The following is a 15,045-nucleotide window of genomic DNA, read 5'->3' on the forward strand; positions in this document are numbered from 1 at the left end:
TGGATAGTACCCACCTAGATTATTATATTAAGTATAGATTGCACGGTGACATGGTGGCCTAGCTCATTAACATTTATATTTTTAACCTCTTACATAAACAAAGCACATGAGTGATGAGTATGCAGAGGTTATTTTTTGTGTGTAATACTTTATTATTTCTCTAAAAGTGACAGTAAATATCTGTCAAAACCAACTGGACTTTCAAAATTTTAAAATAACATTTATCTTAGCATAAATCAATACTTACTCATTCTAAAAAAGTAAGAAAAGAGAACTAAGCAAAAAAAAATCATGTAGAGGTATTCAAGATACCTTGGTAAACTGACCATTCGACCATTCATTTTTCTATGAATGCGTTTAACAAAAGTTGTGCTTTTACATATTTTACATACAGTCACTCGATAGTATACGAGTACATGTAGAGTGACTGTAATACTGAACTCTACTTGTTTTGTTATCCAATAATACATCCTATTTCTATAACATTAAATATTGTTTTATCAAATATATGGTGATGGAAGGAGAACTGACTCTGGGTGGTGAACACACAATGGGATTTATAGACGATGTAATACAGAATTGTACACCTGAAATCTATGTAAATTTACTAACAATTGTCACCCCAATAAAATTAATTAAAAAAAAATTGTTTTAAACCATTTAAAATGACTGCATAGTAAAGCATGATCTGTTATATAAATATTTATTTAATTTACTACTCTACATTTAAGTTGATTCATATTTTTCTATTATTATAAACTGTGCCACGCAAGTAATCTTTCTGTGGTAATGGAAATGTTCTATATCTTGATAGAGTGACAGTAAATATCTGTCAAAACTTATCAAAGTCTACACTTAAAATCTGCATTTCAGCCCATGCTATTATAGCTCATTTTTTAAAAACAGGAAAAAAATAAACTATGTTGTGATGAACAGCTTTATGCTTACATCTTTGCAAATTAAGACCATTTCTTAAGCATAAATTTCTTGGACTGAGATTACTGGATCAAAGAGCATGTATACATGTTTTTAAAACATTTAATATTCATTTACTCATTTGTTCTTTCAAGAATATCTACTGAGTAAACAATTTGGCCAAGACTTCACCAAATTGCCTCCTAGCAGATTTCTTTCACTAGCAGATTTCCTAATTTGTGTCAATACTGTTTTTCATAATGTTAAAAAATGTCCCCTCTTTGACCAGATTTTTAAAAATATCTATTCTTTCAAGTTGTGCTTTTTAAGAAAATAGTGAGAGCAAAACTTCTTTCCAATGATGCTTTCTGATCGTTTGTATTTCTTATCTCCACTAGCTCTACTTCCCTCCCTTTGTGTCCTTTGTTCCTTTTCCCCACTGGTATTTATCCTTTCCTTACTGATTAGAAAATCTTGGTTTTCAGACATTTCAAATACCTTTCAAAACTTTTCATCTGCCTTTTAAAAATTCTGCTTAGAGCATTTTTGAGAGTAACAAAATTTACATTTTTATGTATAGTAGTCAAACTTGTTATTTTTCCTCTTTATGGTTTTGGTCTTTGGTATCATACTTAAAACACTCCAAGATGATATAAATATTCAGTATCTATATTCTCTGACACCCACTTTTCATGAGCAGTGGGGCTAATTCCATTGCCTGGGACACTGCTATATGCATAAAGTCCCTACCTTCGTGAGCAGTCCCTTCACCGTTGGTTTGCCTTCAGGCTGCAGGAAAAGTGGGTTAGCAGCTTGAACTCGAAGAACATTCTGTAACACCTTAATCCATTCCTCCAATATATTGGGAGAATCTGCAGTCAGATAGTAGGTGTGTTTTTCAGTGGTCAACTAGAATGGGATGAGAAAGAAGCAAACTCTGAAGGTTGAGGATTATTAGCATTTCCTTGTCAATTCTTCAAACATTACTACTTAACATGGAAAAAACATGTTAAGTAGTAATACATCTTGACTCCCAGGTTTTAAATAAATGATTCCATAAGTAATTTAGCATATTTTAACCACTTCATGATAATTAAATAACTTAATCACACATACCAAACTATCTCAGCAGCCTGCATTTTTAAATTTAACAGGTTTCTGGCAAGACTGGCCTATGTGTGGGTGAAATGGGCAGCAGCTACCTCTATGGTGTGACCTGGTGGAAACTATTATAGTACAGCCCCTCTGCTCACCAATATCTTTCCCATTTACGTGTTATAGCATCTGTAGTTTATAAAACTGCCATTTTCTGGTTCTGTGTTAAAATGCAAACCCTCCTGAATTTAATAGTACATTAAACTACTAACATCAAATTGGGAATTCATTTATCAGATAATCCTCCCCTAAAATAGCTAGACAGTTTGAGAGCTGAGAATACATGATTAAGTACAGGAAAACAATAGTGTAAGAGATAAAGGGAAAAGGAGTGTAGTAGGGATTTACTCAACACAAACTTAGCTTATATCGTAGTTTTCACTAAGAAGTCCTCAGGTTTCACACATTTTTGAGCATTAAACTTAACCCAAAGTTAATGAAACACTGACTCATCCAATCGCCTCTCTGTCACCTTGGATAATTGAGAATTTAATTTTGCATGAAACAAACAAAAAAAAAGAAAGTTTTTTTTTTTTTTTAAGTACCTGAACTGTTTGTTTGTTATCTCCTCTTAAAATACTGCAGGATGCACTAAGTTCAATATGGCCCTGGGGTTTTCTAATTACATCACTCTGTATAAAAGGAAGAAAACCAAATGCAACATGATTACCTATAATAGTAGTAATAAAAAATGCTTTGCATAATTAATTGCATTTACAGGGAAGAAAATCAGTCAGGAGTTTGATTTCTAGTTTGACAAATTCAGTTCTAAATAGTAAGCACTTTCTACTCACCGGAGATTTGTAGTAAAGTAATTCACCACCTTTAAGAACAAACCACCTCCGTTTCCAAGTCTTGACTCTACCACTCATTTTTAATAAATAGCCAGATTTTTCCAGTGGCTCCTAATTAAAAAGAGATTTAAAAATTATTTAAGTTTCCTTTTGGAGGCTCAAACTAATGGATTCATTAATGTTTGCTTCCTGGTTTGTTTTATTTTTTAAAAAAAACCTGATGCAGTGTTTACATTTTTCCCATTATCACTGGAAGACGAGCAAGTTTTAGGGAGCTTCTGCTCTGGCTGTGAGTATTCTGTGTCTGTGGAGTAAGCATCTGGAGGAATAGCATAATCGCTTTCAGAAGCCACAGAAGAGAGAGACACACCTGGATGAACAAAGAAATAAATCAGGTCAATATTTAATAATTGGGTGGTCCAAAAGCCAGCTGTGAAATCTAAGGAATACAGCTATTCTTATATCATAAACCTTCCCACACCAGATTTATTCTCATGCCTTTGGCCACGAAGAACTTTTAAAACAGAAAACAGAACTAAAGGGTAAGGACAATCATGCAACTTCTCCAAGGAGGATTACAAGCATAGTCATTTTTACATATGTAAAATATATGCCATACTCTACATGAATGTTCCCAGCCCCAGAGCCAGTGTATTAGGCACTATCCTAGGTGCTAGGAATAGAATAGACAACAAAACAGAAAAATTTCTGCCCTCATGGAACATAGATTTTAGTCAGGGGAGATAGACAAAAACCAGGCAGTAAGTGTTATGCGAGAATAACACATAGAGCAGACTGAAGAGAATTTTAAAAATCCAGAGGTCGGAGGAGAGCAAAGGACTGCATGTGGATGGTTGGTCAGGGTAGATATCATCGAGAAGGCAGTGTTTGCACAAATCGCTGAAGGAAGTGTGGGAGTTAGCCATCTAGACATCTGGGTGAAGGATACCAAGTAGAGGAAACAACCAAGTCGAGTGCAAAGGGCCCGAAATAAAAGCACCCTTGGGATGTTCTAGCAACAGTGGAGTGGCCAGCGCTGAGTAAAGGAGGAGAAAAAAGAAGATAAGGAACGACATAAAAGTACCATGTGGCACCTTCTCGCCATTATGAGTCCTTGTGGTGTTTTGAGCAAAAGTGTGATATAATTTGATTCTAGCTATTGGGGGTCAAGGTAAGAGCAAAAACCATTGGAAGCCCAAAATACTAAATCTATGAAAGGTGAACAGCTCCAGTTGAAGCTGAGGGATTTGGGAGTGCCTAGGGGTTCCATGGAACACAGTTTCAAAGTCTACAGACATATCATGATGCATTAAAGGCTTTCTAAATACAGACATCATTTTAGGGTGATGAGATCTCTTTGTAATCTCTACCTATGCCAAAAATTTCTTCAAAGTCCACTAAAAATCACAAACATATTCAGAGTAAATTTTTTATTGGTTTCCATCTTACTATCAGATTACCCTCCAAAATTTTCAATGTATATTTTCTGCCATTTAGCAGTGGAACAAATTTAGCTGAAATAAGTCTACCCCATAAATTATCCAAAATGCTATACAGAAACTATAAAAGAGAAACTTCATGTTAGCCAGGTACCTCATTTTATTCCCATAATAAAGTGATCTCTCTTTTACAGACAAGATAAGGTTAAACAACAAAGAGTCCATGGCTTATCAGGAATCCCAAAGAGAATATAAGTGTCTTAGTCCTGGGTGAATTCTCTTTTCATTGTGGTTTGGAACAAGTACTTTAGATTTTTTTTCCAATGCTATTATGGAGATAAAATTCCTATTCCATATGCTGAATTATTTGGAGTTGTCCGTATGCCTGAGACTTTCCCTCACCTCGTTTCATGGCTCTGGGGCTGCCTGGCCCACTCCGACTGCGTGTGTCTGACTCGGAAGTCCGGGAGCTTGACCTGGAACTATCTTCTTCCTCTGACCCCGACGAATCATCCAAGAATGGGCTGCTGCTTATTTGGGTTGCCTTCTAAAGAAAAGCAGAACAGCCTTCCTGTGTACATCTCTAAAGTCACTTCTGTCTTTAGATATAGAATGTTTTACCAGACGATGTCATACAATAAAATTTTTTTAAAGGAATACAATAACATATTTTGTGATTACCAGTCATGTTGCTAAGTCCCAAATTCAAATTAGCAAGGCACTTGCCAGTTATCAAAGATTCCTGAAAACATAAGGCCATGAATACCTGACGATACTTATTTTAATTAGGTCCTTCGAGCTAGGGAAGGGAACCCAGGCAATGATAAAAAGATCTTTCTAAAGTAGAAGTTTTCATTACATCATTAATCATATGCTTCCTTTAAACAATTAACAGCCACTGAGGGGGATTGAGTGTCACATGGGACATAACAAAAATGGACTCAGACCTCTGATAAGAATAAATATCTTCTCCAGATCTTTCCATTTCTTCTCTTTTCATGATATATTAGTGTGCACTTCTAAACCTCCCTCCCTAGAAAGGGAGAATCTGTGTAAAGTGACAAGAATGGAATCTGGAGCTTGAACCAACAGTGTTCTTGATCCATCATGAAGAAAACCACACGTTTAACATTGACAATAATGAGTTACCCCCTTCAAAGTTGTATACACTGGGGTTGTCATATTCTTGTATATCAGAGATGTATAAAGTCCTGATGTGGTATAGGAAAGCACTGCAACTGAATCTGAAACAGAAAACAAAATGATATTGTAAAAATCACTTTCTAACTAGCACTTGGGTCTATTTCTTATGAATGTGAATTAACAAAATTTCCAATCAGAAGATAAATGAGATCAATACACAATTATTTGTTACATAGTCTACTTTAAGAATTATGGCATTTGCAGATTTAATTATAGGAGTACACACTCTTCCATGGGTCATCATTTCCTCACGTGTGCAAGTTCCCTAACCAGACTGTAAGCAATTTGGGAGTAAGGATCACAGCTTTAATTTCTATGGCATCTCCATCTAGCGCAGGCTGGGCAGAAATAAGTATAAATACCAACTGACTAGTTCAGTGCACAGTACCCAATGAAGATAGTCTCTGACTACTCAGAGTCCTTTTATTGACATGGTGTTAAAATATCATCAGCCCTTATAAGGTGTACCTCATATTGAAAGGTTAAATATAATTTCCCAAGTGGTAAGAACATGAGATAGCTGGAAAGAAATAGAACATCAGTGGTTACCTCTGAGATACGAAATTACTGGTAGGATAGGGAAGGGGATAGTAGGATAGTAGAAGGAACCAAAGGAAAATTTCTCTTTTTATTCCAGACAGTTCTCTGTTGTTTGGTTTTATTTTTTATAATGGGCATGCCTTGCCACTATAATAATTTCTTAAAGAAGGAAAGGAGGAATGTGTTTTAAACTCTGGGAAAAGAGGACATAGAGACTAATGATTTTACTTTAAACAGCTGAAACGCCGTAGTTTCTTTGCTTTAGCATTTTTCCAGTAAAACAGTAATGAAGTACTCTCTACATGAGAGTTAAATGTATATGTGCCCCTATACTGAGTAACATGAATTTCAAATTAAAAATATAAATCAGCAATCCTAGAAATAATTTTCTAAAAGTTTACATAATTCTATTTATTTCAATTACTTTAGATATTTAGGAAGTTCCTGGCTAGTGAAATGGTAGTACAAAATCACTTATTTTTTTAAATATTTTTATTATAGTAAAAAACCCCACATAACATAAAGTTTACTATCTTAACCATTTTTAAGTACACAGTTCGGTTAGTGTTAAATATATTCACAGGGTTGTGAATCAGATCTCCAGAACTTTTTTTACCATGCAAATCTGAAACTGTATGCCCATTAAACAACTACTCCTTTTTCACTGCTTCCCCCAGCCAGTAGTAATCACCATTCTACTTTTTGTTTCTAAGAATTTGACGACTTTAGATACTATTTAGATACTCATATAAGTGGAATCATACAGTATTTGTGTTTCTGTGACTGCGTATTTCACTTAGCATAATGTCCTCAAGGTTCATCTATATTGTAGCATGCAAATTCACTTACTTTTATTAACATTCTCCATATTGAAGGCTTCAGACATTCGAATGCCTGATTTGGCTACAGCATAAATTCTGCTTTCCTAATGTAAAAGAGAGATTTAAACTAGATATTTAAAGCAAAGAATGATTACTTTCAATACACATGTTTTTCATTTGTTCTTCACTTAATATTCACTAGAATACAGCATTGTTATAAAACTGTCAACTAAAATATGCCACTGAATAGCACTGCACAAATTTTTTCCATCCATTAGTCATTCCATTATTTACCTTTGTTCCAAAATTTTTGCTTAGTAGTTTAAATTTTTTAAAGAGATAGGAAAAAAAGTAAGGGAAAGCTTATTCACAATCACTGACTATACCTACACACCACCTTTACTAATCTACCATTCTAGAATATGGTTAAAGAAAAAAACGGGAAAACCTTCAAGGCTTGTAACATGAAGCCAGAAACCATTTGTAATCACTGACTATACATAAATCTTACTTTAATATTCTACCATTCTAGAATATGTTTGAAGAAAAGAGAAATAAAATACTTAGTGTCAGAAATCACAGATAGAGGAGCATTAAATTGCTATCACTTTCATATTTCAATGAAATAGAAGAAATACCTGAGGTCAATTTGAGAATTGCAATAAAATTTATAATAATTGTCTTGTGCCAAAAGTAGGCTGTTATTTTGCTTCCTCTTCCTCTCTAAAAGAGATCTCTGAAATGAGTACTAAAAAGGCTATCAGGCCGTTCCCCTACGAGAAAAGGGACTCCAGATTATTCTAATGCATAGATCACCATGTCCTGAACTTTGTAATGCATCTAATCTGGACACAGGTGTCTGGACCAGGGCACATGGACAACTGAGGCAGTCCTGTTCAGGACTGTGCTAGCCAGTGGCCTGTGAGGTAACGGGCACGAGGTCTCTAACTACCTGAACCATTTTAGATTGAAGAGTGGCTGACAATGATTCAGATGCAGATTCTTTGACAGTGTGATTGTGAGATCCCAATCACAAGACAAGAGAGACATACAGCAAGGTGGGCAGAACAGAAAGACAAACAAGCATGAGGCAGTAAGCAGGAGCTGTGAGGCAGTTAGAAGCCGTGAGAGAGTGGAGGAGAGTACTTAGCAGTAGCGAGAGAAGCAGAGAGTCGCTGGAGGCAGGAGAGGAAGACAAGCTGACCCCCTGGGCCAGGGGCAATGGGTGTCACCTGTTTTGAAAGAGCTGAATCATCACCTGTCGTCCCACTAGAGTGACTATTGTATTTTGAGTGATATTCAAGTTCAATAAGGACAGATTATGTCTTAAACTCTTAAAAATCCTTAAAATGAACTGTCCTAAATTGAGGTAACTCAAATACATCTCTTTTCCTTGAAACCTGAAAATACCCAATAAACAGAAATAAAACCTCAAACTTGGCCAGTCTGCTAAAAGGTTTTCGAAAAGCAATACTAGTTTTTCAGGACTGAATAGCTTCAGAAGATGAGGAGAAACGAGAAAGGCAAAAAAGTAGTAAAATGGTTTGCCAACTAAAACAAACTTAAAAGCATACCCTAAATCTTTGAAAATCTCAACATAATAAAAGAAGCAAAAATTTCAACTCCTCGCTGCCTAAAGGGTAACATAATTGGAATTCCAGAGGTTCGCATGCCAGTAACATCCACTTTTAAAAAAATATCCAGAATTTAATAATAAACTGTGGACGGTTTCATGTGGACACTGCAAGAAAATACTCTTCTGAAAGTAAATAAGAGCAGACACGTCTAATAGTCTGAATTTATACTAGGAAAATATGGTTGCCTTACTTTGCTTAAAATCGCATTGGTCTATAAATAAAAATAATAATAGCAGAAGATGATTCTGAAAACCAAAAAATCCTGCAACCCAAATGTTTCTCTGAAGGCCAAAGGTTAAATTATGTCACTATATGAAGGAAAATTTAAATCTACAAAACAGATCATTCCACTATTCCACTTGGTTTCAAATACAGGAAGAATTTTTTTTTTTTTTTAATCTTGTGATTCCTGAGAAGAATCACAAAATTGATGGGGTAATTATTGTACTAATGGTTAATGTTTCAATGGAAGAAATTTCAATCTATTCTGGATATATACAAAAATGCATACAGTTAAAACAATGGATTTATAAGCTCATCAAGAGTAAAATTAAATTTCTCTTAAAGCCAATCAAGTAAATGATTGAGTTGAAAAAAACCAATGACCTACCAGAGTTAAGTGTCCTGGTCAAGAATTCACCCGAAAGTATTACACAGTTAGAAGGAAGCTTTTTTTCCCACTCCTGATGTTTCCTTCCACATGGAGAGAGCTCCAGTTATTGAACACTCCTGATCTCTCCAACCATTCACTCTCTCCTCCCCAAGGTGGAAGAGTGGCTTAATGTGGTTGGTAAGCTTAGAAGGAGAAACTGGACATGCAGAGCTCAGCATCTTCCTTTGTCCTTTCTCTTGACAAGTAGCTGCATGCAGGCAACAACCATTTATTCTTGCTCTAGGTTGTACATTTTAGAGGGTTAGGGACTCACTGACAGAAGCCTGTGGTGGTCCAGTGCTACCTGGTGTATAAATATAGCTAATTCCAATGTCCAGTACTGGAAAGCTCCTCTGCCCACCAATTCTCTAAAATCAGTTTTATCAGTAATAACAATAATATTTTGATCTGTCTTATCCTTGTCTTATTTCTCAATTGATTCAGAACTCAGTGGGAAAGAGAAGGGGACATTCTGAAAACTGGGAATTGTCAGAACAAAGCTGGATTTGAAAAGAAACAGGAAAAGAAGTCAAGTAAAACCTGAAAATGAGTGTTTAGCAAAAAACTAGTATGCATGAGTTGCACACAGCAATATAATTTACCCAGGAGGGAAAACGGTGCAGAGGAGGAGTTGGAGGTTTGCTGCATGCCGCCTTCTTTGCTGAGTCACAGGTCTCCTGGTCATCTGAACACGGGGATTCCAGAGAGTCATAGGAAAACAATCCATCATCACAACTGGTGTCCATATTCTCCAAAATTTCTGTACTGTCGCCATCAACTAGATCAAGATCTGTTTCCTGAGGTCTCAGTGGTCGTATCATGCTTATAGCATTTCTGTTTGTACCAAACATCCTATCGGAACTTAACTGTGGCTGGCTTAAGTGTCTTTTGGCCAGTGCTACACTTATACTAAAAACATTAGGAATCCTTAACTTTGGGGGTGGCAGGTTTGATGAAGGCATTAATTGTGTTCCTTTTCCAGGGAGTAGGTTCGGATGCTTCGGCGTCAAAGCAGGGGTCAAAATAGGGCTTGGGGTGTTGGCCTCACTCGATGAAGATGAATAATCCAGTCTCTGAGACTGAAATTTTTTATTCAGTTCATCTGAGGAACTATCATGCTCCTTTTTCCTTGATTCACAGTTTCCCTTTCCGAGAGGACTATTCTGAGCTTTCCATTGTGCTTCCTGTTGCCAAGAATACAACTTCTTGTGCTCTGGTCTCTTTATGCCAAAAGTCTCTTCTTCAAATATAGAACTGCTGTCATCAGATGCTGTCAAATATGTCTCACTGCCCATTCTGCTACACTGGACCCCTTCCTCTGAGGTGTGGCTTGAAAGGGTGGACGTGTACCTCGACTTGGATCTTCCTTTGCTCCCGTCTTCCTCATCAGAACTCCAGTCACTCACTGGAGCCCCAGAATTCTGGGATATACCACCATCTGTTACACAGCTTGTTCTTGTTTTCTGATTCTGGTCTGAGACACAAGGGCTTTGACACAATGTTCTCTGACCTTGGTGGTTTCCTTGAATTTGGTTATCGACAGAGTTTTCTGGAATTTCCATTTCTAGAAAAGCATAAATCATAGTGGCATGTTGCCTTTAATAATATAATCTTTCTGTACATTTAGCTTTATGTAACTACATTGTGAAAACTGGAATTTTCATAAGAATAGTTAATTTACATTATCTTTTTGTAGTTGTATGTCTTTTTTAAACCCAACTTTGGTAACTATAAACATTATGTAAAACATGGAGACCTAACACTTCAATAGAATAGTATCAAAATTAAACTGCTTTTTACAAATAAATATGTTGGGGGGAAAAATGACAATAGTCTAAAGAGACATAATAAAAGAAGCAAAATGTGAAAACGGGCAATGCTGACTATCAAAGAAAGCAGCTACTAAAAAAAAAAGAACAACATTAATTCTATTTTAGAAGCAAAGAAAATGACAATCCTCTTTCAACTAAATTTCAAAATTATCATAAGTAAATGTAGACATAAATATAAAGCTATAGTTAAAAAACAAACTTTGTTCACAAACTTCAATACTTGAAAAATGCAAAACCATTAAGAAAACAGAAAAGCTTTCCTTTCTCTACTTTTGGTTTAATCATAACTACAAAATGTGTTTATATAATAAGAATAACTTTCTTTTAAAAATGTCTAGATATGGCTTATTTTTGTTTATAACATAATTAACAGAATAAACCATTGGCTGCAGAAACAGTGAACTAAAAATTTAGATTGAAGAGTACAAAAGGAACTTTGAAAACATAAAAACGTAGATATGATCTTCATAACTAAGAAAATAGAGACTAAACAAACTCTACAATTTGGTAGCAGGCAATTTGTTAAATTTGCAAATGAGCAAGAACTTCAGTACAGGCAATCTCTGCTGTACTGCTATTCTCAACTGACTGCTAAAAAGTGGGAAGGGAATTAAAATGACTTCTCATTTTTAAAAAAATGCAAGTGACAGAATAAAAGGGAGTAGCAAAGGAGCCTTCTGATTGGAAAAATATTATGTAGTTTTCAGAATTTCATATTCAAGCATAGATTTTTAGGGCTATAATTTTTCTCTTTTGGAGGAAGGAATCAGGAACTGAAAAGAGAGAAGATACAAAATCGAGCTTCAATAAAATACTTGGGAGAGGTCATACTAGGTGGCAAGTCAGCAACTGCACAACAAAGCAAAATTTAGAGGGGCTTCAAGACTAAAAGAAGGGTAGAAATCTGGGTCCAGGGTTTGAACATCTAGGTAAATATTTTCCTCTATGAAGCAATAAAGGGAAAATTAAAGCAGTTATGAAATTGTCCCCTAGTGTTCTTTTTCTTTATCAGTTTTCAATGTTATATTTAACATTAGGTAATTTTTAATATTTTCAGTAAATAATAGAAAGTTCATAATTCTAATTTGAAACACTAAAGTTAAAACAATTACCTTGTAGGTACAACTATAAACTTTTAATTGTACATATCACTGCTACCTGATTCAGGAAAAAGTACTGAGAAAGGAAATCAGTTTCTCCTCTTGTATCACTGGCAAAGACTCTCATAAAACATACAAAAATAACTAGATTCAGAAAGTGAAATGCTGTATTACTCTTTAGAAATATTCTCGTAAGACATGAAGTTGTCAAGAAAAAAAAAAAGGAACCTAGGATGCACCATCCAGATAGATTTTGTATATTTACCGTTTTGAGTGATGGAAGAATAAAAAATAAATAAATAAATAAAAAGGAAAATTAAGCTACATAAGGATTAATCGTAGCAAATGGCTTTTTCCTTTTAAAAAAAAGTCAAAGCAAATTCTTCTAGTCCATAAATACCTTCTGTGTCTTTTCCTTCAGTGAACTCAGGTTCTTTAGATGGTATCTTGCTCATTTCCTCAGATTTTACTACTTGAGGAGGGCTCCTTGCTCGAGATAGAAAACAGCCAAAGGTCAAGCTGCTGAGGCGCTGGCCTTCTGAAAGCTTTGGTGTGGAAACACTGCATGATTTCTTCCCTTGAACTTCTGCAAGATCATTAATCAAGGTTTGAAGTTTTCCTAAGAGTTTTTACACACAGAACCAAAGCACATAAAAACTTGGACAAATCACTTCTTATACCAGAAAAAAAGCCTGAAAATCCTAAAGGTCATCTTTTTTTTTTCTACTATTCAATTTATTTAAACTAAAAAAAACAAAACAATTCACCTATCCACGACCTGTGGCAACCAGTAATCTGTTCTCTGTATCTAAGAACTTGGTTTTTAAATTTTATTTATTTTTAGATTCCACATATAAGATCATATGGTATTTGTTTTTCTCTGTCTGACTTACTTCACTTAGCATAATGCCCTCGAGGTCCATCCATGTTGTTGCAAATGTCAAGATTTCATTCTTTTTATGGCTGAATAATATTCCACATATATACCATAACTTCCATATCTCTTCACCCATTGATGGACCCTTAAATTGTTTCCATATCTAGGCTATTGTAAATACTGCAATGAACATGGGGGTTGCATATTTCTTTTTGAATTAGTATTTTTATTTTCTTCAGATAAATACCCAGAAGAAATATGCTGGATCATATTTTTAATTTTTTGAGGAACCTCCATACTCTTTTCCACAGTAGCTGAACCAATTTACATTCCCACCAACAGTGCACAAGGGTTCTCTTTTTTCCACATCTTTGCTAACACTTATATCTTGACTTTTTGGTCATAGCCTGTCTGACAGATGTGAGGTAATATATCTCATGGTTTTGATGATTAGTGAGATATTGAGCATCTCTGTACCTGTTGGTCATTTGTATGTCTTCCTTGGGAAAATGTCTATTCAGATCCTCTGCCTATTTTTTAATCACATTGTTTACTTTTTTGCTATTGAGTTGTATGAGTTCTTTATATATTTTGAATTTTAGCCCCTTATCAGATACTTGATTTGCAAATACTTTCTCCCATTCAGTAGGTTTCTTTTTCTTTTTGTTAATGGTTTCCCTTGCTGTACAGAAGCTTTTTAGTTTGATGTAGTCCCACTTGTTTATTTTTGCTTTTGTTACTTTTGCTTTTTGTGTCAGATTCAAAAAATCATTGCCAAGACCTATGTCAAGGACCTTACATAAATAAAGTTCATATTTATGCATGTATAGTAACATGGAATCCTCACTGTCTTGCATGGCAGGCCAATGTTTAAAATCTGGTTATGTTTTTTGAATGTTCAAAATATTTTTAACTGTAGAGTGAAAAAAATCTAATCCCTTTAAAAGTAGTTAGTTCTCACACAAAAACAAACTCAAACAAATTTAAAAAACACACATTATAAACAACTTGAAAGTTACAGCTTCTTGCAAAATCAAGTATTGGTAAAAAACCAGTCAAGCACTGGTAAAATTTGATTGTGTGGGAGTAAGGTTCTGGTTGTTAAGACAACCAAAGGAAATTCAGATCATCATTGGAGCAAATATCACATGATCACGTAACAACATTTGCTTTTTCAGTTTTCAGTATGCTTTTCATAAGAAAGCAGATGGAGGGGCTCGGTCTATGGTGACCACAGTATAGAAAGCCTTAACCACTTCTTAATCACTTCAGAGAAAAAAAGGAAGGAAGGGCAGTGTCTAGATAGAGGATTTAAAAAGTTAGTGCAGTGTTTATGCAAGTACTTAATCATAGGTTTAATTCATTTTCTAGGACTTGTAACATTGCTGCTTATAAGATCAATGCCATGGAGATCCCAGTGATAGTAAGAAAAGTTTTCAAGCAAATTAAATTCTTAACTCTGGGAGAGCAGCAAAGGGTTAAATAGCAACTGATAATTGTGTATGATAGAAGAAAAAAAACTTTATATAGTGTATACTTTCAGATGTATGTTTTATTATTTCCATGTTGATTATCTCTCACATAACTAATTCACAATAGTTTAAAAATTATGTACATGCCTATATATTTTTAAAGGACAGATAACCCTCAAACAACAGGGGTTTGAAGGACACGGGTCCACTTATATGTGGAATTTTTTCAGTAAATACCCGTATTGTTTTCCATCCGTGGTTGGGAGTCCTTGGATGCAGAGGGCCGACTGTATTCATTTATCTACCATTTCACATAGGGAACTTGAGTATCTACAGATTTGGGTATCCGCACAGGGTCCTAGAACCAATCCCCCATGGATACTAAGGGACAACCTAAGTTTGGAGGTAGTCAAAAGTTATATGTGAATTTTTGACTGTGTAGGAGTCAGTACCCCTAACCCATGCAGATGTTCAAGAATAAACTGTACTATATTACAGCTACATATATGATATCTATTTTTCTCCAGTCCAAGCCTAGGTTCCCAGGATCAATACCCCTTAGTATATAAGACCTAAGAGACTGCCAATGAAGACTAGAATTGCAAGCT

General features: G+C 35.1%; 1 protein-coding gene across 3 annotated transcripts in view; it reads right to left on the reverse strand.

Moving 5' to 3' along the window:
* Positions 1-15,045, reverse strand: part of PLEKHH2 (pleckstrin homology, MyTH4 and FERM domain containing H2) — a 91,816-nt gene that overhangs the window by 45,376 nt on the left and 31,395 nt on the right. For all 3 annotated transcript variants that reach the window (XM_081067927.1, XM_081067928.1, XM_081067929.1), the window contains 9 exons: positions 12,489-12,674; positions 9,759-10,720; positions 6,896-6,971; positions 5,453-5,547; positions 4,706-4,850; positions 3,098-3,234; positions 2,865-2,975; positions 2,616-2,702; positions 1,666-1,824 (listed from right to left, as the gene is read on the reverse strand). In XM_081067927.1, coding sequence (XP_080924053.1) covers positions 1,666-1,824; positions 2,616-2,702; positions 2,865-2,975; positions 3,098-3,234; positions 4,706-4,850; positions 5,453-5,547; positions 6,896-6,971; positions 9,759-10,720; positions 12,489-12,674 — 1,958 coding nt within the window. The remainder of the gene's footprint in view (positions 1-1,665; positions 1,825-2,615; positions 2,703-2,864; positions 2,976-3,097; positions 3,235-4,705; positions 4,851-5,452; positions 5,548-6,895; positions 6,972-9,758; positions 10,721-12,488; positions 12,675-15,045) is intronic.

Source organism: Rhinolophus hipposideros (assembly GCF_964194185.1).
Source record: "Rhinolophus hipposideros genome assembly, chromosome: 12".
In the NCBI taxonomy this organism is placed as follows: domain Eukaryota; kingdom Metazoa; phylum Chordata; class Mammalia; order Chiroptera; family Rhinolophidae; genus Rhinolophus; species Rhinolophus hipposideros.